This window comes from Tachysurus vachellii, chromosome 14 (assembly GCF_030014155.1).
Source record: "Tachysurus vachellii isolate PV-2020 chromosome 14, HZAU_Pvac_v1, whole genome shotgun sequence".
Taxonomy (NCBI): Eukaryota; Metazoa; Chordata; class Actinopteri; order Siluriformes; family Bagridae; genus Tachysurus; species Tachysurus vachellii.
This window is the reverse complement of record NC_083473.1, coordinates 14984030-15007959: the sequence shown is the minus strand read 5'-3', so window position 1 is coordinate 15007959 and position 23930 is coordinate 14984030. Positions and strand designations below refer to the sequence as shown.

Sequence of the window (23930 nt, the reverse complement as noted above, 5' to 3'; positions counted from 1 at the left end):
CAAAAATTGTTTTTGTGTGTATTATTTTGTATCTTAGATTTGGCAAATATGTCGCCATGTATCCGTGACACCTAATATAAGGGCATGAAAGAGCTGTGGCTCAGTGTGAGAGGGCTCTTAAGAGCGCTCACATCCATTCATCGGCTATTGACAGCCTCTCCCTTTTCCCAGCTCTCTCTAGCGCTGCCAGTGGACAATCAGACCCAAACACCCTCCTGCTTCCACTCGCCTCTTTTTTTTTTTTTTTTTTTAAACAATTCTTACTTCAGCTGTAAATTTACACAGACAGACGAAGAGCCTCAGCTCGAAATCTCATCGCGACGGCTCGTGATATCGCAAGCGGCATTATTTTTAGACTGAAAAAAAAGCGTTCTGAGATACAACATGGAGTCGCCTCCTGATCCGACGAGCGAGCCGGGTAAGAGCGCCTCTGAGGCGGCGAGCGCGGTCAGGGAGAGTCCGCTGAACCTGGACGCTCTGCGGAAAGCCGAGCACCAAGCGCCCGTGCGCAGACACAGCTGCTCGAGCACTAACAGAGGTAAGTGTACTTCAAGTGCCACCTCTATATTAGCAGTACTGCTCATGCACCAAACTTCAAACCGGATTCTTTTTGCATGATCAACTTCAGGCGCTGATGTGCATGAAAACGGAGTGCATTTTTACCGAATTAAATGAAAAACAGCGCCTAATAACACGATTTACTGACTGTTTAAGGACATATAACAGAAAAAGAGTTACTGTCAGTGCAATAATGTTGTTGATCTTCTTGTTATTGTTCATGACAACACTGGCTTTCAGAGATGATCACACACACATACACACACACACACACACACACAGCTGTGATTAAATATAGATTAATAATGAGAGCCGAATTGCACGAAAGTGATTAATGCATTTGTTATTTGAAGTGAACTTTTGGACATTTTCACACTTTAACACACCAGCTCTCCGTCCCGGGATATACCTTCTGTTCTGTAAAGGCATGCACTGGTGTGGATTTTACACATTTAGCTGTCAGTATAGCTCGCGTGTCAGTGCACGCGCTCCCGGGCTCGGTGTCACGCGCTGTACAGCTCACGCCGTGGTTGCTATCAGCGACCCCGGTGTAAGGCACCATTTAAAACGTGAAAATGAGTGGAGATGGGCGCTGACGGGACGGTGACTTAAATCGTGGTCTTAAATAATTAATAGGAATGAGTAAGGTGTGATTATGAGCAGTCCGTGTTTTACAGTACAGACAGTAAGGGGGGATTTAGCCACGCCCCCTCAGCTGCCTCCATTCAACAGAGCTGCTCCAAGTTGAGCGGAAAATGTAGCTCACGTTCACCAAAACGCCCAACAAAACGCACCCGGAACAAGTTTCTGGGTTTGGGAACTCGGTGTGTGTTAAACTTCGTATTCTTTTGTCCACCTTTCATCGTGGAAGCGTTATATTTAGCGCTGATATGAGGAAGGAGGAATGTAATCTGGTTATGTAACAAGTTTTACCATAAACGGGGGGGAGAGAGAGAGAAAGGGGATAGAGAGTAGAGTGAGAAAGAGAGAGAGAGAGACAGAGAGCGAGAGAGATACACACAAACACACAGAGAGAGTAAGAGTAAGAGAGAGAGACCCACAGAGACTGAGAGGGAGAGAGAGATGGGGAGAGAGAGTAAGAGAGAAAGACACCGAGAGGGAGGGAGAGAGAGAAAGAGAGAGTATCAGAGAGAGAGAGAGTGAAAGAGAGAGAGGGAGAGAGAGTGGAGAGAGAGAGAGAGAGAGAGGTGGTTCTGTACTTTCTCAGCTCTTCCAGCAACTTTTGTAATCATAAACTCTGTTTAAACATTTTGTTCTTACTACCTTTAACAAGTTCTACGCGTTCTAAAAGAGACAGCTTTCTCTTCGTCCCTTAACTTGGTGGTTTTCCAAGCACTGCCTCGTTATGTAATAGCATTCAGCAGAAGGTATATGACAGCAGATCAGTTTGTTTTCTACTGAAGTCGTGTAGCCATGCTTCAGTCATAACCTGCTGACCTATATTCACCCCGAGACTTTAATTCTAAAGAGACTAAAGTTCATCTGGAAGGCAAAAGCAGAGTGGAAAAAGGCACACAGTTCTGTTATGTAACATTATGAATGGGAGATAGAGAGAAATACAGTGTTCACTTTCACGGCCCTGACCAGGATTGTTTCAAATATACTCAGATTTTTTCCCCTGACAATTTGAGGAACAGCTTAGATGTGACTGTACTCATATACATACATTTTATGGCAGTTATTACTATAAGTCATATGAAAAGGAGATACTTTCTTTCATGCTTTCTTCTTCTCCAGCCTCCATTTTCTTCAAAGAATCATTATATCATGCATAGTGCTAATTGTTCTTTTCTAATTTTGGCATTCATTCATTCATTCATTCATTCATTCTTTAGTAACTATTTTATCGTGGTCAGGACTACAGTGGATCTGGAGCCTGTCCTGGGAACACTGGGCAAAATGTAGGAATTCACCCAGACACACTAACCCCCCACCCCCGACAGGACGCCAGTCCATTGCAGGGCACCATGCACACAAACTCGCACTCATTCACACCCACAACAATATCCTTTTTTATATGTCATTATTTATTTTAGATTATTAACCCATTTGAGCAACATTCTCCCATTTTACCAATTTCACCATGCATTCAGCCCTAACACAGGCCAATTAATATATTTTTATAGCACACCAACCTTGACATTTAAACATATACATATACACTTTATTAAGTAGTTTTTGATGGTATTTTTCTTACTCGAGTGTATTTGTTACAGTTTGTATTTCTGTGGTAATGTCATACAATTATATTTTCTAACTAGTGACTATTGGAGTAAAATGTAGTAGTGATTGGTAATGCATAATTCATCCTTAAATTTAACCGGAAAGTAAAAGATTATAATATTAATATTTTATGGAGTTCAATATTATGGCTTACTGAAATTAAAGTGGTGTGTGTAGTGTGTTGTGGTGTTGTGGGTTTCATGTTGCATGAATTTGTTGTACACAGTACACATAAAAAAAATTGTGTGTGTGTGTGTATATATATATATATATATATATATATATATATATATATATATAAAAACTCAGTTCATAGACTATACCTCCTAATCTGTTTATTATTATTATTATTATTATTATTATTATTATTATTATTATTATATATCTATATCTCCATGTAGATAGTACCACTCTGAGGTAAAGCTAAGTTGGTAAAGCTGAACTTGTTTCCACTACTATGAGCACTCGCACTCCTGCTGTAGTGAAAACTTCTTTCAGCATTAGCTTTTGTAAAGTGTCCTAAGGTGCAGTGCAGTAGTCTTATATGTCTGCTAGAGTCATTAATGAAGAGAAAAGGCACCATTATCACAGTGTAGCATCCCTCACCTTTGGAGGAAGACATTTGGAAATAATCAATATTAATGGTGTGATTAATGGCAACGAAAACCCAGACCGTGTGAGATAGTTGTGGAGCTGCGACTTTAACAAAGGTCCTGTTACTTTTCTTCCAGATACAGATGTTATTAGCTAGGCTGCATGAATTGCTGATGTGAGATGAGCTTTGTGGCACTTATCCTAAAAGCTGACTAAGAAGTATGAGTATAGTTTTGAGATGAACATCATTTTGCAATTTCTATCCAGGGCCTCAGCCTCGAAGCTGTATTGGTAATTGTACTGCAGTCGAATGTGTGTGTGTGTGTTTTTTTTTTAAGGTTGAGTAGGCAGCATATGAATTTTTCAGTATATCTTTTACTACTTAGTGCAGCACAATTCTGAAAAAAAAAATGATTGCACTTGGCTTGGTTGATGTTAGAGATTCTAGTTCCTCTAGTTTTTATAAATATCACTCTTGTTCTGTCTGCACCGCTCACTTAGTCTGTTCAGTAATATTGCTAACTGGTGGATGTGTCTGCTGATCTGGTGTACAAGCTAATTTCTTGGTCTCCTAACATAGCAAATTGAAGCTAATTGAACATTTCTACCAGATTCTCTACTAATAGAGATGACGTTTTATTAGCAGAATGAACGCTTGTTAGCTGGGAATCTCCGAAACATTTGACAAATGATATTGACGTTCTCAGTGGGCAGTTCTGTAGGAACACCTGAGATCTGTTAACTCCTGTTGTTGAAACAGATGAAATTGATCATCATGCTCGACAGTCCCTAGCTGGATTGTTTTCTTCTTATTAGTCAGAGTACTCATTTGCCCACATCACTGTTCATAATTAGGCAAGCTTAATTTGAAAATCATTTTTCAAGCAAATGTAAATTGCATATGTTCGCAAATAACAAAGGCTAAAGTTGCATTTATCTTTTTGACAGTGAGATACAGTCAGATGGCCCTGTGTACATGTTGCAACACCTGTCAGTGCTACTTTGTACTGGACGATTGGACTGACGTTGCATTGCAGGCATGCTATTCATCATGGGGTGAAATTACGTATTTGGGAGTGACTAAATTTGGTTGAATGCAAAAAAATATATCCAGACTTTTAAAAACAAACCAAAAAAATAATAATTGCAAGGCTTCTGCATTTTTTTTATTTTCTGGGCAATGTGAAAATGAGAGAACATTGAAAAAAAAGCCTTTTAGAAGGACCCCCATTGGGAAGGCTTACCTCTTACACTGTAAGATGCTTTTATTGTATGTGCCTACAGGGGGTAACATCTCTGCACTTAGTTCCTAAAGTCACAAGACTTTCAATCAGTCAGCCAGGCACATATGAAGTCTCTCTTGCTTAAGCAAAGCTTGTTCATGTACTTAACCATAATGCAGGGAACAGTGGCTTATTTTTCCTGCAAGTGGCAGCTCTGTGGGGTCTGCCATCTGTGAAGGACTAGCCTATAATTACTTATTAGTTGGCATGTCAGACAACAATATTTTGCTTCCTCTTTCTCAGTGTTACTGAAATCTGTCACCTGGTGGTGCGCTGACTGACTCTTCCCAGCAGGGGCAATGGAAAGACAAGCTGTGCCCTCTGATATGACATAAACCCTGTAATCAGCCCAATGAATGTAATTTTACTGACTAGAAACCAGTTTCAATAGCAGAACAAAAACATTCACATTTCCACACATTTTACAAACTAGCATTGTAGCTTTATCCTGGCCAAATACCACCATGTAGCTATGTACAATAAAAACAACAGACACCTCTTAATATAGTAGGTTGGTTAGAGCGGTTGTTTTCAGTGGCTGGTCAAAGAAACTGGGCAGAAAGTAGCCCAACACTTGTGGCTTCCAGTGTCTGGTTGCTTAAAGTGGACTCTCACCACCAGAGCCAGTACTGTTTAACTCCGCACTCAGGGCAGGAGTGTACATCATGCATTGACCCAGTGCTGACAAAATACAAATGGGACGTTATGGCCGAGGCCTCTAGAAAAAAGTTTGTGCATTAAAGCTTTTCAAAGCCATGGAGACGGCCTGATTATTCCCGCTTTATAGCCCTTTTTTTTAAATGTCGGTGACATTCTCAAATAACAAGAATTTGAATTTTTCCAGGAAAGTCTTCTAGTTGAATTTGTGGTGCTGATCTAGAAGTAAATGTTTCTTAAAAAACCTTTTTAACCTTTGATTTTACGAGAGAGTTTATCAGAAATGTCCCAGTGCTGCCCACAATCAAGACTAGCTACTATATTCTGGAAAACAGACCCAGCGAGATCACACAGTGATGACCAAGCAGATGGCTTTCTGACATAATGACATAAGATCTCTGATCTTCAGCAGTCTGAGGCGTTGCATCCGACTGTGTGTAGAATGTTTGCGTAGAGGTTATTGAAGCGTCCGGCGTGTACTCTGTACAGGAGAATTTCCACTATAGAGGACTCTGTTTTTGTAGTATTTCTACAGCATAACTTGTGTACGCGTGCAGTCTTTCTCAGATCAGCACAAAGAGCTTTAAGAACATCTGGGACATCCAATGTGCCAGAGCATGTCAGAAAGCTTCCTAAGCACTTTAGCATGAAATCATTATTAGCACACCAAAGTTCACTTGTGTCTGTACAGTCACCTGTTATGCAAACTTTGAATCTTTGTGTTGCAGATACAATGCTTCAAGGTTACATTATATGCATGAGATAGCACACGTTCATCTTCCAGGCAACAATTTTTTGTAATGAATAAGCTTTTGAATATGGAGACTATTAGAAACTGAACAATTAGCTCATCACATCATATCTAATTCTATGCTGCATATCAGCTAATATTAGCACTAAATATATGTTTTTATCATTTTTCCTAGCTTATGCATCTGCACATTATTGATGTAGACTTTATCGGTGTATTAAGACTCTGATTGATTTTCTAAAAGTTCATAGCTCAGCATCATCAGGGTCAACCTCTGCATTCCCATGTGCATACTACTATGTTATATGCAACATGAATGACAAATTATTGACAAATATTTGTGCATATTGTGCCTCCTATAATTATAAAATGAATATAAAAAAAAGAATAACATGCAGTAATTGACAGAGCTGTATGCAAAAGTTTAGGCACCCCTGGCCAAATGACATATTTTATATCGTTTTTAAAATGCTGAATATTAACATTTCCCTCAGTTGTTCATGCACAGTTTCTTCAGATTTGATTAAAAAAAAAAAGTAATTAGTTGTCCAGTTGTAAAGTCTCAAATCCTTATTAACCCATTAGACCAGACATCACTTATTATGGGACTCATTACTCAGGTCAGGAATTGTCAGTTGGAATTGGACTGCAATTCTCTGACTCTTCAAACCTTTTGCTAACACTTTAAAAATTATGAAAATTGATGCCTACTAAGCAGAGGAAAGCTATAAAAGATATCAGAGTGCTTCCAGCTCACAGTTTTTTCTGTCTCAAATGCTATTAAGGAAATAGCAATTAAAGGGATTTGTGGAAGTCGAGGTGAGATCCGGAGGGTCTAGAAAATGTCTGCATAGAACTGGGCGTCTGCTTGGTAGAAAGGCATAGTATAGGTTTAGCTAAGACAGGACTGGTAGTGGATTGTTCTGCTGTGCAGCAAGGCTTGCACAAACATGATCTGCATGGAAGTGTCATCAGAGTTATTACCTTACCTGCAAACCTCATGACAAAAGTCACAGTCTGAAGTACGCAATCTAGGTACGCCAGAGGCAATTTGGAAACAAGCGCCGTGGACAGATGAAACAAAAATGGGACTCTTTTGGAGAATGAAATAGAGCAGTGTTTGATAAAAAGAACAGGGATATCTAATTTGGTTTTAAAATAATTTCCCATCTTACAATCAACTTTTTTTTGGCAGTGAGTGCTTAAGGCTCTGGACTGCTGATAAGCAGGTTAAAAGTTCAAGCTCCTTTGCTGTCATGTTGCCACTGTCTGTCCACTGAGCAAGGCCCTAAACCCTCTCTGCACTGAAACAGCTATATCATGCCTGAGTCTAAACACTGAACTTAAATTACAGTCAAGCTGGAATAGGCGAAAAAATATATTTTCTCAGTAAACCTTTTCAATTCAGACCCGGGGTGTTCAGGGGAGTTTAAATCTGGAGACTGAACTGGTCATTGCAAGACATCGATTTTGTGTTTCACTCTTTTACTATTGCTGTGTAGATTTTGGAAGGAGGTTTGGCTCGTCTTCTCAAATTCTTGTGTCTGTACCCAAGTCTGAACCTCCTAGCAGAAGTACCCAGGGTTTGAGGTGAAATATCTTGGTATCTAGCAGAATTAGCTAATGGTACTGTGTATTTTCACATTAACATTTCCCTTAAACTATCAAACAGAACAGATACAAAGCATCAATTATCCACTTCCATATTTTACACTTGGCTATCATTTGCTTTCCATTCCATGCAGGCCACATTTACCACCATTTATGACCACTTTCTTTGATTTTTGATTCATTTGACCACAATATACAGTATGAATCCAAGCGTAGTTCTATTCATGCTTGGTGAAGTTTAATTGATGCAGTTTGTCAAGTTATCTCAGGAAGGGTTTATTTCTTTATTTGTGCTTCAGAACATCTTGTTATAAAAGCATTTTTTTTAACAGATTTAATAAGTAGTTCTAATAAAACTTTTTTTTAAATAGTATCTCCTGTTTTTTTGATTGGACAAATTGAATAATTGGTGCCAATAATTCTGGAGACATTGTATGTTTTCCTTCTGTGCACTTCTTACTTAGTACTCATTGAATATGATACAAGGACTAGTCCTACATCAACACAGATAAACGTGATATACTTTAGTGATATACCACGGAATTGCACATGCAAAGTTCTCTCTTTTCATAAAAGTAGGTCTAAAGTAGTCGTAGTGTTTGTGTTTTTTCCAGCTCTCAAAACAGGATAAAAATTTTCTCAAATGACGCCAACTTTACCCCAATTAAACTAAAATCATGTACAATTTGAAAGTTTAGGGGATGTAAGAAACATGTCCTATATTTCCTTTATTATTTATCAAAATATGATTAATCTTATGGTGTCCGGATTAGACAAAGTTTAGCCTCTTTGAACTAAATTTGAAAGTTGTGCCCTGTTGGGACAATTTATTTTGGAGTGCAACCCACCAGTGTTGCAACCGGTGCTTCATACAGGCCATGCGCTCGAGACAGGGACCAAATTTTTGATGTCAGATCTCCAGTGACTGGGCACCACTCAGATCTATGTCCCATTTACAGAAGCTCATATCTGAGTTAGACGGTTTAAATAAGAATAAATGAATGTAGTCCACGCTTTATGGGAGCGCTTTAAAGGCATCTAAATTTACTGTTGCACGCATGCTGTGACCCAGCTATGCCTGTGGTGTAATTGAAGGCATGGCACTGTGTAGTCTCATGAGACTTGATCACTCCGAGGAATTTTCAGTGCCTGCCACTGAACTCTTGCAGGTTAGGAAAGGTAATGCAGACTATGTAATGAATTAAAAGTTTATTTTCAAGCAGTAACCTGAAATGTAAAGGCATAGAAGTGAAATTGTCCCTGCTTTTGGGCAACAGATTAGCCTATGGGTGTGTGTTTCCATTTATACTGAAATCAGATCGCCTAATTTGTGTGAGTTGTGCAATGAGGGTTACACAAACACACACTGAAGGTAGGATGACATGCTTACTGTACCTTTCCCAAGTACGGCATTGTATGAGCATGTGTTTAAAACAGCGAGTGGTAGTGGTGTAAAATCTGTAGTATTTCTATATCGCTTCCCTGGAGTTCCTTAAACACTATTATTCTTCTCAGCGACTTCAGAATGAATAGTTTTGGCAGAGGCAGAGCCGTTCACCCAGCACTTCTGATGAATGTGTGGTCAGAAAATGAAAAGCTAAGTGGAAAGTGTCAACGCCAATCACTTGTTGCTTTAATACACCATGTGGGTGTAGTGGTAGAGCTGCCAGCTGGTTTGACCTGAGCTCAGTAGTGCATTGTTTTTCTGGCAAGTGAAAGTTAAGATTTTAGGTACGAGTATCTGGTCTTAGAATAACGTTAAGGCGAATCTAGCCAGAGCTCGATGTGGGCTACAGAGACTGTCTGAAAGTTGCTTGTTTTCATTGGCCAGAGGTTGTAAAATGTTGTCTGCTTTTCATGTTAACATGTAAGTTTTTCCTTTACAAGGTGTGTTCAACCTATTCATAAAAGCAAGTATGGAAACGCAGAAGAGGAATAAAAATCTAGGCCATTTCCTGGTTTTGAATTGATGCTTTCTTTGTCCCTGTTGACTGGTTGTGTTTCTTGTTGTGTTTCTTGTTGTGTGTATGTGTGTCATACTTTCTGTATGGAGATATCATCTCAATCATGCCGTCTGGTTTATAATTCATGTACGTACTCTTGTGTCTGTCATGAGTTTATTCTTGCATGATTGGATTACCATTTTAGCAAAAACTAGCAATGAAACAAGCCCCACATATCTATCTAAGCATATCATTTCTATTTATTTCGCCAACTAAGTAGAAAAGTATTTGACCTTTGTAAACATGTGTTTTAATGATTTTTGGTGTTAGAATTTAGTCCCCTGTACAAATTAAAGTTTGGTTTATCATAAAAATTGGTCATTTAGAATTTTGATTAAAAGAAAAGCACCATCTGTGTTTTTACTGATCTAATTAGCTTTCACAATGTCTCCTAAATAAGTAGTTTTAGCATATCAGACCTTTCCTGACTCTCACGCAGGCCTGTAGAATTCCTCTTGCATCCCTGGTGATCAGCTGCAATTTTTAGTAATTGACCAAAATCTTTAGAGCTCAAACATAAATTTCCCTTCAGATGAAATAACGGAAATACTTAATTAATACCGGCTGTCCTTACTTTTTTTCTGTAAACCAATTACAATGGACTGGTGGACCACAGTGGCTTAACAATACCCATAAGTATTAATCATATTGAATCACAATGGATGGGAATCCATTAATTCATTCTTATTTAAATATTTTGTGGTGTGCTTGTGTTTTGTCCCAGGACTTTGTATCCTTGACGACCTTCAGCGTAATTCCATGAGGCTCAGAAAGGGGGTTGTAATTGAATATTACTGTAACATGGACATTGGTTATGTTGTTCTTACTGTAGGAGAATTCATTAAGCACATTCACTAGATTTATTTGAATTTGTTATGAGAGCAGATTTATGTTTATTGATGGGCAAATAATTTCCATTCATCCATCCATCTGTCTATCCATCTATTCATCCATCCATCCATTTATTTTTAGTAACCACTTTATTTTAGTCAGGCTTGTAATGGAACTAGAGGTTATGCTGGGAACACTGGGTGCAACACAGGCATACACCCTGGACTGGACACCAGTCTTTCACAGAACACCATGTACACACACACACACACATACTGTACACACACATTTACACACTCATTCATACCTGGGGTAGTTTGGAGCAGCCAGTGCAACTGCTAGAAAGATTTAGGGAGCGAGAAAGAAACTAGAAATCCTGTGGTTTATGTGATCCTTATAATTATCATATCACTTTATTTGAATTACAAGACAAAATTGCACAATAGCTAACAGAGAACCAATCGTTTATCTGGATTAAATGAATATTTTTGTCATTTTGTGTTTGAGTGACTGTCACCATTATTATACTTCTTGGCCTCGGGTCTCCATTCTCAGAGCTATATTACATTTATTACGTGCCAAAATGTAAAATAGTTTATACTTTGGTGCTGAAACTTGTAGCTTCAGAATGTCAGAATCTGATTTGTTGGTGTTAGTTAGTGTAGCTAATGGGAAAAATAACCTTTGTCACGTCACTGGCTGCCTGTATCTCTCATATGATCTCATGCTGGCAGATTGTAAACAACGATTAAACAAACAGATATCACACAAACTTTGATACCACATGATGGTAATGCTAGAGGCTCGGGCCTAATGTGAAAAAAACAAAAACAAAGATATAATGTCATAATACAAGAAATACAAGACCTGCTGGAAATATTAAAGGCACCTGTTTAATGAGCAAACCATTCCTTCAATCAGTCTGATTAACTGTATATACAGTATCTGTTCCTTGAGCTGTTACTTATCAGAACGCTAATGTCTGTCTTGTTTAATGGCTAGTTAATGGCTGAGTATGAGGATGAAGGGCTATGGCATGGAAATGACACTAAAATAGGCTTCTAATCATTTGTGAGAATGTAATTACTGTGTGACAGTTAAGAAAAGCTTCTCACCCCAGGCACATCCACCTCTCTAGGCAAATAGTTTAGCCTCCTAAACTATCACTGTTTGGCCAATTAAAGCATCAGGTCAATTTAAATGCAGGCAGGTCTGTTTGTCTGAGCTTATTATAATTATACATGACACAAAATGACAAAGCAAGATACATAGATTATAAAGTTCTTTTTGTGGATTAGCAAAATCTTCTGAAATTTTTTTTTTCATATGATGTGAAAAGCAACGAGTATAAATAGGGTTAAATGTTCAACAATTCGGCTATAATATTTCAGAAAATCTCATCGGAACAATGCAAATTTTCAACTAAAACTGATTGTAACTGTCAGCTTATGGGTTATCTGAGATCATTAGGTTTTGATCCATACAAGTTGAAATGAAATTTGAATAAGCCTGATAGAAATCACCTCAGGGGCATCAGTGAGTTTGTCTAACAAATGATCTGCTATGCCTCAGTGCTTGTTAATGAAGCTTCTGAATTTTATTATGCAAACGTATAGTTTCCGTACCCCGAAATTATTGTGTGGCTTCACAAATAAAAACTAGGATTTACTAAAAAAAAAAGCTCCATCAATGCTTGTGGATTTGTATCACACACTTGGAGAGTGTAATGGCCCGTCACTGGGAAGTGGAGGGAATAAGTGGAAGCACCCTGACTTTTCCAATTCATATGGTTAAAATTAAACCTCCAGCCCGCAGAAGCACTTAAGTGAAGTGGGAGCTCTGAAATTATGATGTGCCAGGCCATTTATTGAGCACATCTGTCATTTGTATCAACGGTAGTGCATTTGCAGCGCACGGTTCTTGGACTTCATCTCACATGACATTGATTGACCAGTCTGTTCTGTAGGTGGCAGTTTGTCCAAAATGTGCGCTCTTTAAAACACACACCAACGTAAATGACAGTCTCGCTATTGTGGCTTTTACTTTTACCTGGCCACATGCTACCGATTCTTCTCAAAGAGCCACTTCATCTCTGTCAAAGCCAGGTGGAAATTTGCTACACTGTTCTAATTGGACAAAGTGCCTTTCAAACTCCTAGTTATCACTCAGATCAGATTAATAGGGCCTGCTAGGAGTCAACATAGTGTTTCTCTCTCTCTCTCTCTCTCTCTCTCTCTCTCTCTCTCTCGCTCTGTGCCTCCTAGTGGTGTAAGGCCTAATTATCAGTGCCGTATACTCTTTCATTCTTTTGTGGGATATAGAAAGCAAATAAAGTGGACACCTTTTTTCAGCCAAGGAACATTGAAGGAAAGAAACGTTTACTCCATTTTGTCGGAAAGGAATTGAAGTAATCTCTTCTTTTATGGAGATTTATGGAGATTTTATTCTTACACCGATTTTTCTACACCTGTAACACTGAATTAATAATGAAATGGAAATATGTATAAGCTGATTGAATATTCTCCTCACTGACATGTAAAGAAATAAATGAGTCATAGATTTGTAATTTTTCTAGACACATGCTAATTTCTTTATTTGGTACAAATATATAGTACAGAAGGAATTGCGCTTTATACGCTTGCAAACTTGTATTCGTTGCTTGTAGCTTGGTTTTGTATATAAAACCATGCACCTTGCTTACAGAGTTTACTGAATAAGAACTGACAGGACAAAGAGGAAATGTCAAATGGCTCAGTTTTCCAACAGCTCCGGTTATGCTTACGGCTCCTGCTAATCGAATAAGCCTGTCACGTTTTTTTTTTTTTTTTTTTTCTTCGCTAGGTTTCAGTTACATGTTTTACAAGCTCAAACCACAGAATCAGCTCGCTGAGAAATCCACTCTGCACATAATAAATAAGTGACAAATAAGCACAGTTGGATATAAAAGCCAGCAGGCAGGCTACAATGCCAAACATGTGCACTTCCACGTAGTCGCTTACGACCGTGAGGGAGAGTGCGGACAGGATTATACAGATAGTGGTGTCCTGACTCGGACAGATAAAAACTGATGGTGCCCCACAGGCATTGGAGCAAGCATACAGCACTGCTGATTTAGGTGAGTGCTTTTCCCACTCAATGCAAATGTGGGGGCACATTAAGCCATTATTCCCAGGAAGATTGTGCTAACATAGCCTCGAGCACTGTACAGCTACTGATTCGGGTATCTGATGTACCTGAGAGAAAATCCCAACAGTCAAGAACAGACATTTGTAAAACAGAGCACTGTATAGGATTAGAGATGGTACATGAGTGTATACAGAAACATACATATTTACATATACTCCTAAAATTCATCATTATTCTGTCATGTATTACTCATGGATATATGTGATGGAGATAATACTGTTCCTGGGAACCAGTGAAGCTTTTAATAAACTAGTCTACATCTATACTGGTTTGGGTGCCAAACAACTGTAAAAATGAGATAGAGTAAGATAAAGTAAGTAAGTGCTGTTTGTTTTGTCTTGTCGTGAATCTTTAGGTTAAGTTATGATACCACTACTAGAACCTTTCCTGTAAGAAACTCACACCTGAGCGACTTGCTGATGTGGTATAAGCTCACAATCAAAATCTTTGCCCATCAATACTATCAGAATGTTTTCCAACTAGTTGAGCTGGATATAAGTGAAAAATTAACAATTCACAGCCCTTGTAAAACATGGCAGTAGATTGATAGCATCGTGACAATTGTTAATATCCGTATATTTTAGTTTCTTGGCTTTAAATGAATTCCAATCAAAACAGAAAGACACAAAAGAATTGAACGTTTTAGAACTCGGAGGGTTTTAACGCTGGCAGTTTAGTCTGAAACAGACCGACTGTAGTGGGTGGTGTACCAACTGTAGGGGGTGGTGTGAGTTCAGGTGCACTGGAATTGTGCCACGAATCCACTGAATGTGTGCGCAATGTGAACACAACTCGAGTCTGCACTTGTTCAGGAAGTAAAGTAACGCTAGCTGATGATGCCATCACTAGCTTCCACAACACCGTAAGTGACAGGGGAACGTTGTGGGACACGCAAGAGGTGATGTGCCTTCCTGCACACCAGTGCACTCAGATTTGGACCACAGCAAACATGCCCAGTGTGAAAACCACCTCAGTTGGATGTGAATAATAAAGAGGGCAGTGAACATGTAAAAAAATTAAAGAATATAAAGGAGGTTAAACTGGATAATTTAGTGTCCAGAAGAAACCTGGTGCTGTTATTCTTTCCGTCCAAAGCTTGACCAAAATGAATTGTGGGCTGCTGATTGTTTCGAAACTAGCATGTTGTTACTTAAGAATGATGTGACATTCGAGAAAATATTGTGTTAAGTACGTGTTATGTTTGAGCTCAATAGCTTATCGATTTTATGCCAAATATCTGAGGTCGTCTGCCGTTTAAATAGCAAGTATAAACTTCTGACACATTGTGGTCACATTGGCACGTGAGATATTCTTCTGTCTAATGTTCTGGAAGCAGCTCAGCCACTCGTTCTCTCTCTCAACTTCTTTTCTTCGCCTCAAATACCTAAACTGGTTTTGTGAAACATGGGAGCGGGCCAGTGGTTTGTGGAAAGTGCAGATCTTGGAGCATTTAGGCTTGTGTGTTCGTGATGTGAGGCATGTTTGTGTGTGCACCTGAGGTTCTGCTTCACTTATCTCTTTGAGGTTTGACAAAACACGGTTCACAGTTGGACGACACAGCAATTTGACCTCTCCTAAGGATGCAGTGAGCTTTCTCTGACCCTCATGCTGAGTGCTGTTTGCTGAGGTTTCATGAAAACCACTCAATAGCCTTTTCACTGCAAAATAGCTTTTTCTCATCGTACAAAGTAATGCACAACCTCCGCCTTTAGGATGCTGAGGTTTTCTGGATTCTTTTGGAGCTGAAAAAAAACAACAACAACAAGATAAATGCCAGGTACAGACTTAGACTTTTTTTTTTTTTTTTTACAGAAAATAAATGAAATTAAATTGCTGATGAATAAAGGTTACCGTTTTATACCATGATACCTGTATGTGGTGCAATATGGTTCATATTGATGTAGCTAATGGTCAGTAGACACGTCTGCACAAATTCTAGTTAGCAATACATATTTAAAGGTTCTTTTATGGTAAACACCCTCCATCCGAGGCAGCAACAAAGGCAGAATTTTAGAAAACAATTCTTCTAAGCAAGAATGGTTTCCAGAAACAAAGAGCAGTTTACTGAAAATAAAAAAATAAATCTCAATGTGAACAAAATGAATTCTACAATCACAAATGATTCTAGAAGCTTAAAGAAACAAAAGGTGTATTCTTGAAACACAAAACAAACAAATAAGGAGAAATAAAGGTTTCCAGAAGCATACAAGAGTATTTCTGCATTCTGAGTAATCCAGACAAATCCGGAGTAAAGAGACGGTAATCGACAAAGTATTTCTTTTATTTAAGTTGCAGTTATTTCTTATTAGTTGTATTTTTATGGTCTGTTTTTTTTTTTAGACTTTGATTGATAATTAATATCTAGCTTGTGGATTGTACAATGTTGTGTAGTATTTTTTCTCCTAAACTCAGCTCTGTATAATTCTGATTTGTCACAGCCTGTACAGTAGAGTTGCTGAGCCGCTCGGTGTGTGTGAGGCAGATGGTGGAAGGCTGCTGGATAATAGATCTCAATATTAACTCCGCTGCATGCTGGGCCTGATGGTGGATGATGCTCGGTTGAGAAGTGTTGACCTTCTGTGCTGTCATTTAGCCCCCCACGCCCCCCTGCACTCCGCTCAGATTACTTTGTTTTACTCAATTAAAGAAGACGGCTGAGCGTGACGAAAGCGGACATTTTTCGCCCGGTGACACGCCGCACGCTCTCACCTGGACTTGCTTGACATTAGCGCTCTGTCATGGGGTGAAATTGGGAGAAAGATGAAAGGGAAATGGACCCTTCACTACACTCACTCAGATTAATGTTGTGGAGGAGTGACGCTTCTACTGCTGTCTGTCACAGTCGTGCCTGACACCGAGAGCTGGAGTGTGTTATCACAGCTAACTTACAGTACATTCACCACTAGAATTGATTATCCTAAAAAAAAAAGCATGAAGCCTTAAATAGAAATGAATGACAAGAAAATATTATGTATAATATAGAAATGATCTATAATAGCACTATAATAAAAGAAATGATATATAATAGCACATGAGATTTATAATATGAATAAAACATATACTATATTCCATAGACACTTCGCTATCAATAAATAAACATTTTTCATTAGATGAGATCTTGGGACTTGGGAAGAACTAAAATGTTTAGCTTTACTATGATTAAATGCAATGTTCAGGAAAATATTGGAAAGAATTGTCAGTATTATACACACTCGCTGTGGTGTACGGCTGTGTGTAGTGTAAGTGTCATATGATGTACAAAAAAATTAAAACCAGTTTAACTACAGGATCTTATATTACCGAGGTGTCGTTTGTGTTCTTATATCAGATGACAAGACAGTGTGGCACAAAACAATGCGTATAGAGCGTGGAGTGAGTGTGTGTGTGTGTGTGTGTGTATGTGTGTGTGTGCTGGTGGTGCTTAACAGTCAGACGCACACAGATTATGTGCTTGAAGGGCTGGATGTCTTTGCCAACAGTGACAGTTGGGCTGGGAATTGGTGGGATCCGGCTGGAAGAACCCACCGGGGTCTGGGGCCCTCTCCTAGTGGCCTTCAGGGGCAGAAACGATCCCCGGTGCAGCTCGATGAAGAGCCGCTGATGACCGAGGCCCTTTATAGGCAGTGTGCTGATTTGAAGAATGTCTTTTAACTCTCTCCAGCCCAGGCTTGGACAGACTTTTGTTGAGCTGCTCCTCTTTGCTCTTAATGCCCATGCTCTGTCCTGCCAAGATGCCCCTCCCTCCTCTAGCATATGTCATTTGTTTTACTTTTAGCTAAAAGTTGATGGCTTACCAATAAAGGCCCCGAGTTTTCGTTTGATGGGGAGTGTGAAGCATATGGAGAGAGTGTTGTAACAACCAAACAGCATTTTTCTCCTGCTGCTAAATCAAGATGGCAGGGACAGTTGTAGCAAATTAAAAGCCATACGTCAGGCTGATTGAACCATTTGCTGGATGGGGGCATATTTAGACCCCTATCATGTGTGTCACTGGTCATTCTGGCACTTGCATGTATGTGTTGTACTGCTGGTTCTCCCACCCAACTGTAGAACAATGTCAAATCCCACAACATTTTCCTCCTGAACACGGGTTTAGGATAAAATTCAGTAGACCTGCGTTAAATTTATCAGTATAAATTCTGTTGTCTTGTCTGGAGCATATGCACGATGACTAATGCAACATTTGAACACAACATGATGAAAAGCAAAGCATGTCTCCTAGTGCACAAGATTGTTTGTCTATGATAAAGTGTACGCCTTTGTCTTTCCATCTGTATTATCTCTTTTTTTTATTATTCTTTTTTTTTTTTACACTGACAGATGAGAATGCGTTAGTAATAGGCTTATGATATAAGACTCGGATGAAAAAGGTGTAGGACTTATTTTTCCGGTCTGATCCGAGTCTGATGATTATGACTGTCATTTTTGGGATGATGTAATGTTGTGAAATTGTCTGTGTAACGCATTCCGAATGCGTCCTTAGTTATATTACTAAAATCTTTTGATATGTTTTTCTTTTTTTGTAGACACACACAGAGCGCTAGGATTAAGGAGTTTTGTGCAAATTGATTAAAAAAAATTAATTGCTGTTTACTTTTATGTTGTTTTTTTATCTCTGATATCAAAGCCACTTTGCAGTGTTGTGCTTCTTTTCCTGTGATTTTGGAGTGTGCTTCAGTGCTAATGCTTTAATGGAGATAATAAGCAGTTCGTACTGAACCGCCTGGCGTGCTACAAGAGTATATATAGAACAGTAGCATAGATCTTAACCAGGTTGCTTAAACATTTGTCTGCTGTGTTGTACAAGCTGTATAAAAATTAAAAGCTGGAATTTATGGTATTACTAGATATAAATGTGAAGATGTTTGAAATAGATTGGAGGACTCCAGGTCGTTCGAAGTGTATACAGTAGGAATCGTCTGTATTGTTCTCAGAGATGTTTTGTGTCCTACGTTGTAAGTTATTGCTAAAATACAACAAATCTAATCTTAATAAAATACGCTTTCCTTTCATTTCCTGTTTTCGGATCGTATCGTCTACCTGTCCGTTCGGCGTCTTTAACGTAGGTGTTCTTGACCCGCGACCTCCTTCGTCTGTCAGACAGGGCTTTTTTTTGTCTGCTGAGGAATCCTGATTGCAACCCCTCCCCCTTTCGCCACCTCGTTACCGTCCAACATCTCTGTTCCTGGAGACTCCATTAGGAAGTCCAGAGCGTCCTTGGAAGTCTCCTCTCTCGCTGTATAACTTTTCTCCCCGTCTTGCGACTGTCTCCGGCTCTCGCGCGCTCATTTTTCCATCGCTAAAAAAGTAGGGCGGAGGTTATTAGGGTGAATTTGATATAACAGCCCATCTGATGCAATGGAGCGCCCTGTCAGACACAAACAATAGATAAAGTTGGAAATATAATGGGAGGTAAGGAACGGTCTGGTATTCCCAGAGAATGCTCCCTAAAGAGTGAGGAACATTTGTCTGCATATATTTGCAGAGAAAACTAGAGGGGAGAGAATGAAGGTCACAATAACATAAATCTATTTCCATATCGGAAGAAAATTAACAATATCTCCACGTTCAAGGAAGCAGCAGCAGCAGCTTCAGGAGCTGTTGTTCTTGTAGGACGTAGTACAGTTCTGAAGACGGGGCTGAGCTCCTGGACGGTTCCTTAAGTCTTTAGAGTTTAGTGTAGATGCTGATTTAGGTTCCACCACCAGAGGTTTATTGCATAAGATTCCAGATTTAAGGCCAAACATGAAGAATGTAAAGAGGTAACAGATGTTAATGGTTGCATAATAGAAGAATGAGGTACTTTAATGTCGATCAAAAGGTTTTAATTCAGTCTGACCTTGTTTAATTGTAGCAGGCGGCTCGGGTGCGGCTGGGGGATTGACTGTGTGTGTGTGTGTGTGTGTGTGTGTGTGTGTGTGTGTGTGTGTGACCTCTGAAATGAACTAAAAACTTCATCCAAATCTGAATTTACTGGTGTCACTGAAGCTAAAATCTTTCAGTGTGCACATGTAAATCAGTTAATCTCACAGGGATTAGCTACCTGGGCATCTTCCAGTTTGAATTTAGATGATGATTTGAGTGTACTTCATAATTCTGTATTCAGTATCTTGATGCAGGTCTGTAGCATTGATTATTTTTAAGGGATTATATTGTGAATTTAAAAAAACCTCACTTTAAAAAAAAAAAAAATCTAAAACCTCATGATTTTTTTTTAAATTAAAAATATTTGATACTGTTGACATTTTTAGGTGGAGAAAACTATCAAGTTGTGGTGTTTTATACATCTATGCAGAATGTGTTGAATTGTATATTTCTATACACAATTCAACACATATAGTTTAACTTCTCATTTTCTGGTCGTTTTTACACTAATTTAATTTTCAACTCATTTTTGTAATGCTTCAAAGTTGTTCAATTTTTTTAGTGACGCTGCCCTTGTAATAGATTATTTGTATTTTATTTCTATTAAAATGGATTCTTTCGATTGTCGGTTCTGGGTTATGAATTCTGGGTCAAAGAAAAGTTTCCTTTGCTGCGTGCTTGTGTTTGCGTACAATAATGTAAGATTGATTTATTTTGATTTCTGGTTTCAGTTAAAACCTTCTGACCTTTTCAGTTCAAATGTCTTTTATTTATTTATTTTTTTCTGTTTTTTTTTTTTTTTTTAAGCCACAGATTTGTCGCACACGTTTCCCAAGGCGTATCACACCGATGTCAGAAAATGGCAATAAGAGTAGCGTTGTAGACGTAGACTCACGTGTGCTCCCACACAAGGGTACAGTGCACTAGACAGCCACCTTGTCTGAGCTGTTCACGTCCCATGTTAATCCATGTGAAATATGTCACTTTAATTAAAACTCTCTTTCCATTAATGGAACAAATGAGCACGTTTCTGTGGAGGTGATTTGGAATTGTCGCTTCTGAATTAGAAGATGTTTCCTCTACTGAATTTATTCAAGTGACTGTGATTTAGCTGGAGCTGTGTCAGTGTGTGTGTGTGTGTGCGCGTGTGTGTGTGTGAAATTCAGCAGATCTCCGTGCTCACACTGGCTTCATTAAAAGCGATTAAGGAATAGGTCAGTTTTCTCTGCTTGAGTTCAACATGCCAGATCCAAGGCAATGTGTTCATCTTCATCTGGTCAGGGTCTCCAGCTCTGCTTATCCAATGAGGCAGGAAACCAAAGATGTCATATTTTCTACAGAGGTGATTAATACACTGATTATACACTGACATGACTCTTTAGAAAATTCATGCATTTTCCGCCGTGGTCGTCCGTGTTTCTCTGTGCGTGTGCGTGTTCATATGAATCGTGTTTGCTGAACGCGGTTTTAATAAACTGTAGATATTTAACAAGTTCATGGATTTTGGAGAAATATTTATTTTTTTTTCTACTCATAGTCATATAATTCAATCCTTTATTCATTTGTCGTACGGAATGGAGAGGATTTGGTTTTGCGCCCAACTCCATATGGGACGGACCGGTCCTACTGTCCAGGGAGAGAGTCGACAAACACTAACTGTAAACGTGAAATTAATTTTTCAGGGCACTTTGGCCACCTGTCTGCTGAGACGGAGAACAGGGCTTGCCATTTGGTAAGGGCACGGAGCGAGTGTGCCAACGGAGACCAGGTGGGCAAAAATGTCGCCCCATATGTCACCCGATTTGAGTATGAGTTGTACGCTCGAGGTATCAGCGCTATTTTCCCCATGCGACGTATCAGCTACAATTTGTGCACTAATGTGTTACCTGTGCAGTCCAGTCATGTTTGACCACTTGAATAAATGCAGTTGCGAAATCCTTGAGCCAGGCATTTTTCAAACAGCAAAAGCATTTGGCTTCGGTTCGAGCAGTTCTGAGTGAGTTAACAGACGGCACGAACACCTGGACGAGAGAAAAACAGAGCAGCAGAGAGAAGGAGACTGAAAGGAAAGGGAGGGTTGTGAGGAGCAGCGCATATTGAAGCAGTCTTGGAAAGAATGATTTCACTCAAGCGTCTCTTTGAATTAAGCTGAGAGAGAACAGCTCTTTGCAGTCATTTGTCTTCCTTAATCATACAGCACGCTGCGTTTTTCAGAGGCGGACCGTGATGCACGGTTATGCGCCCAGCTGTGCAGTAGGAGCTGAAGGAAACATGTCCATCCCTCACGATTACGAGCGATGAACCAGAGGAACTCTGTCTGAGAGCGACTGTACCGTACGCAAGCGGAAAGCAGAAGGTGCTTTAAGGACTGATAGTGATGGAGAAAATCTTTTTCGAAGTGGGATTGAAGGATAAAGGAGAGGCGGTAACTCACTATGGACGTGGGGAGGAAGTTGCCCCATGCTTGTCAGAGTTTTAGCAAGTCGAAAATTGATGGGGCCCACAGGCAGCACGGCTAATTTTAGTTGAAATCACCTAAGTGGTTTGGCTAATTTATCCCTCCTCCTCGCCCTTACCCCCTGGACACCCCTCTCCCTCCCATTGCACCGCCCCTACTTTTCTCTCATCTTCCTTCTTTACTTTCCTCCTTTCCTCTTTTGTCATTCCCCTTCCTTCTGCACTTTTCTCTTGTCCTCGCCCTCCTTAACCATCCAGCACATTAAGTTCTGTCCAGACGTAAAGTGACAGAAGAAACAAACGATATCTTTCTCCCATCTTTCTCCCTGCTGCCTCGAACAACTCGACACAAACAGAGCCAACTCCAGCATTATAGATTTATATAAAAATGTTAGATTTGATCCATTCACGGCGGACTAGTATTTTTCCTTTCTCCTTCAGAGAAATAACAGGTTCCTCTAACAAACAGAGCTCAGGTTCGGCATCTGACATGACTGCGTTCTTGCGGACTCGTTTAAGCACTATAATAAATGCAGAGGTTGCCTGAGAAAGAACGATGAAAAAAGGTCAGATGAAGGAAGTACAGGACGAGTGAGTCATGACCTCTCTTTCTCTCTGTTCTCTCCATTCTCAAATACTCCAGGTCTGGGATGAATAAAGCTTTGTGAAAGTGTTGTTGATGCACTCAGACAGATATACTGAAAATGTTGGATGATTGTGGTAACATAAGGAGGCGAATTTATGATGGATTTGAATAGAGATCGACTATTATTCACAACACGGCGAAATAAAAGAAGATTTGAACTGAAATGATGGTAAACAAGACCGCAGGACTCTTTGTGAGAAGCTAACAGACATCATGATATTTTGTATTGAGTGGCATTATTTACTGCATTTAGGTCACATTAAGAATGATGATTAATGATTAGACTTGGCATTAGGGAAGGAGAACGTTAGCAACGTTTGCACGTGTATTAATTGACATTTGTTCAAATATGTAGCAAATATATATTATTTGAGTAAAAATATATACACATGAAATAGTAAAAGTAATCGATGGCCGTCTGCTTGTCAATACTGAATCTGATGTTTCCCGGGTGTAAATGTTGTAAATTCCTTCAGACACATTTCTGAATTTGAACAAGTGCCAGTAAACAACCACAAACTTTCTTAATGTTCTTTATGTCTTTAAGTGGATATCAGTCGACGCTCGTGCTGATTATTTGGATTATTTTTGATTAAAAAACAGCATTTTTAATTGAAAGAGCGATTTGGTTAATGTTGCTGATGGTGTGTTAATGCTGAAGGGGATAGAACATGCTAACTAATGCATTATATAATTCCAGTTTCATTTAAAACATTTGCTATATAATTAGAAATAATGATTTCATTGATGTGGTGTTTTCATAATTGAACTCCTTTCCCATGTTCATGCACTGCCAAACCACAGCTTTTAACATCTCTCTTAGAGCTTCCACTTTCTGGAACGTGTCTCTTTTCCCGTGATGCTGCTGCAAGAGTGACCTGTAAATTAATAATAAATCATTTCAGCCCCTTTTCTTAGAGGATTAACAGAAGGGCATAGACGTGTGCAAGTCTGGTAGGAACCACTAAAGGTTTTTTATATACATTGTGCATGTAAGAATGATTCACAGAAACCGCAGAACTGAATCCTCCAGTTAAGAGAAAAGACATTTACAGCATTTAGCAGACGCCCCTTATCCAAAGTGACTTACAGTTTATACACCTGAACAATTGAGGGTTAAGGGCCTTGCTCAGGGGCCCAGCAGTGGCAGCTTGGTGGAGCTGGGACTCAAACTCATGACCTTCCCGATCAGTAGTCCAACGCCTTAACCACTAGGTTACCACATCCTGCAAAAAAGTGCTAGA

The 23930-nt window shown here is 39.3% G+C and overlaps 1 protein-coding gene across 1 annotated transcript in view; it reads left to right on the top strand.

Moving 5' to 3' along the window:
• The first annotated feature begins 246 nt into the window (after positions 1–246).
• roraa (RAR-related orphan receptor A, paralog a) overlaps positions 247–23930 on the top strand; it is a 251231-nt gene continuing 227547 nt past the window's right edge. Inside the window, exon 1 of the mRNA XM_060887520.1 lies at positions 247–538. Within this exon, the coding sequence (XP_060743503.1) occupies positions 385–538 (154 nt within the window). The 5' untranslated portion in view covers positions 247–384. The remainder of the gene's footprint in view (positions 539–23930) is intronic.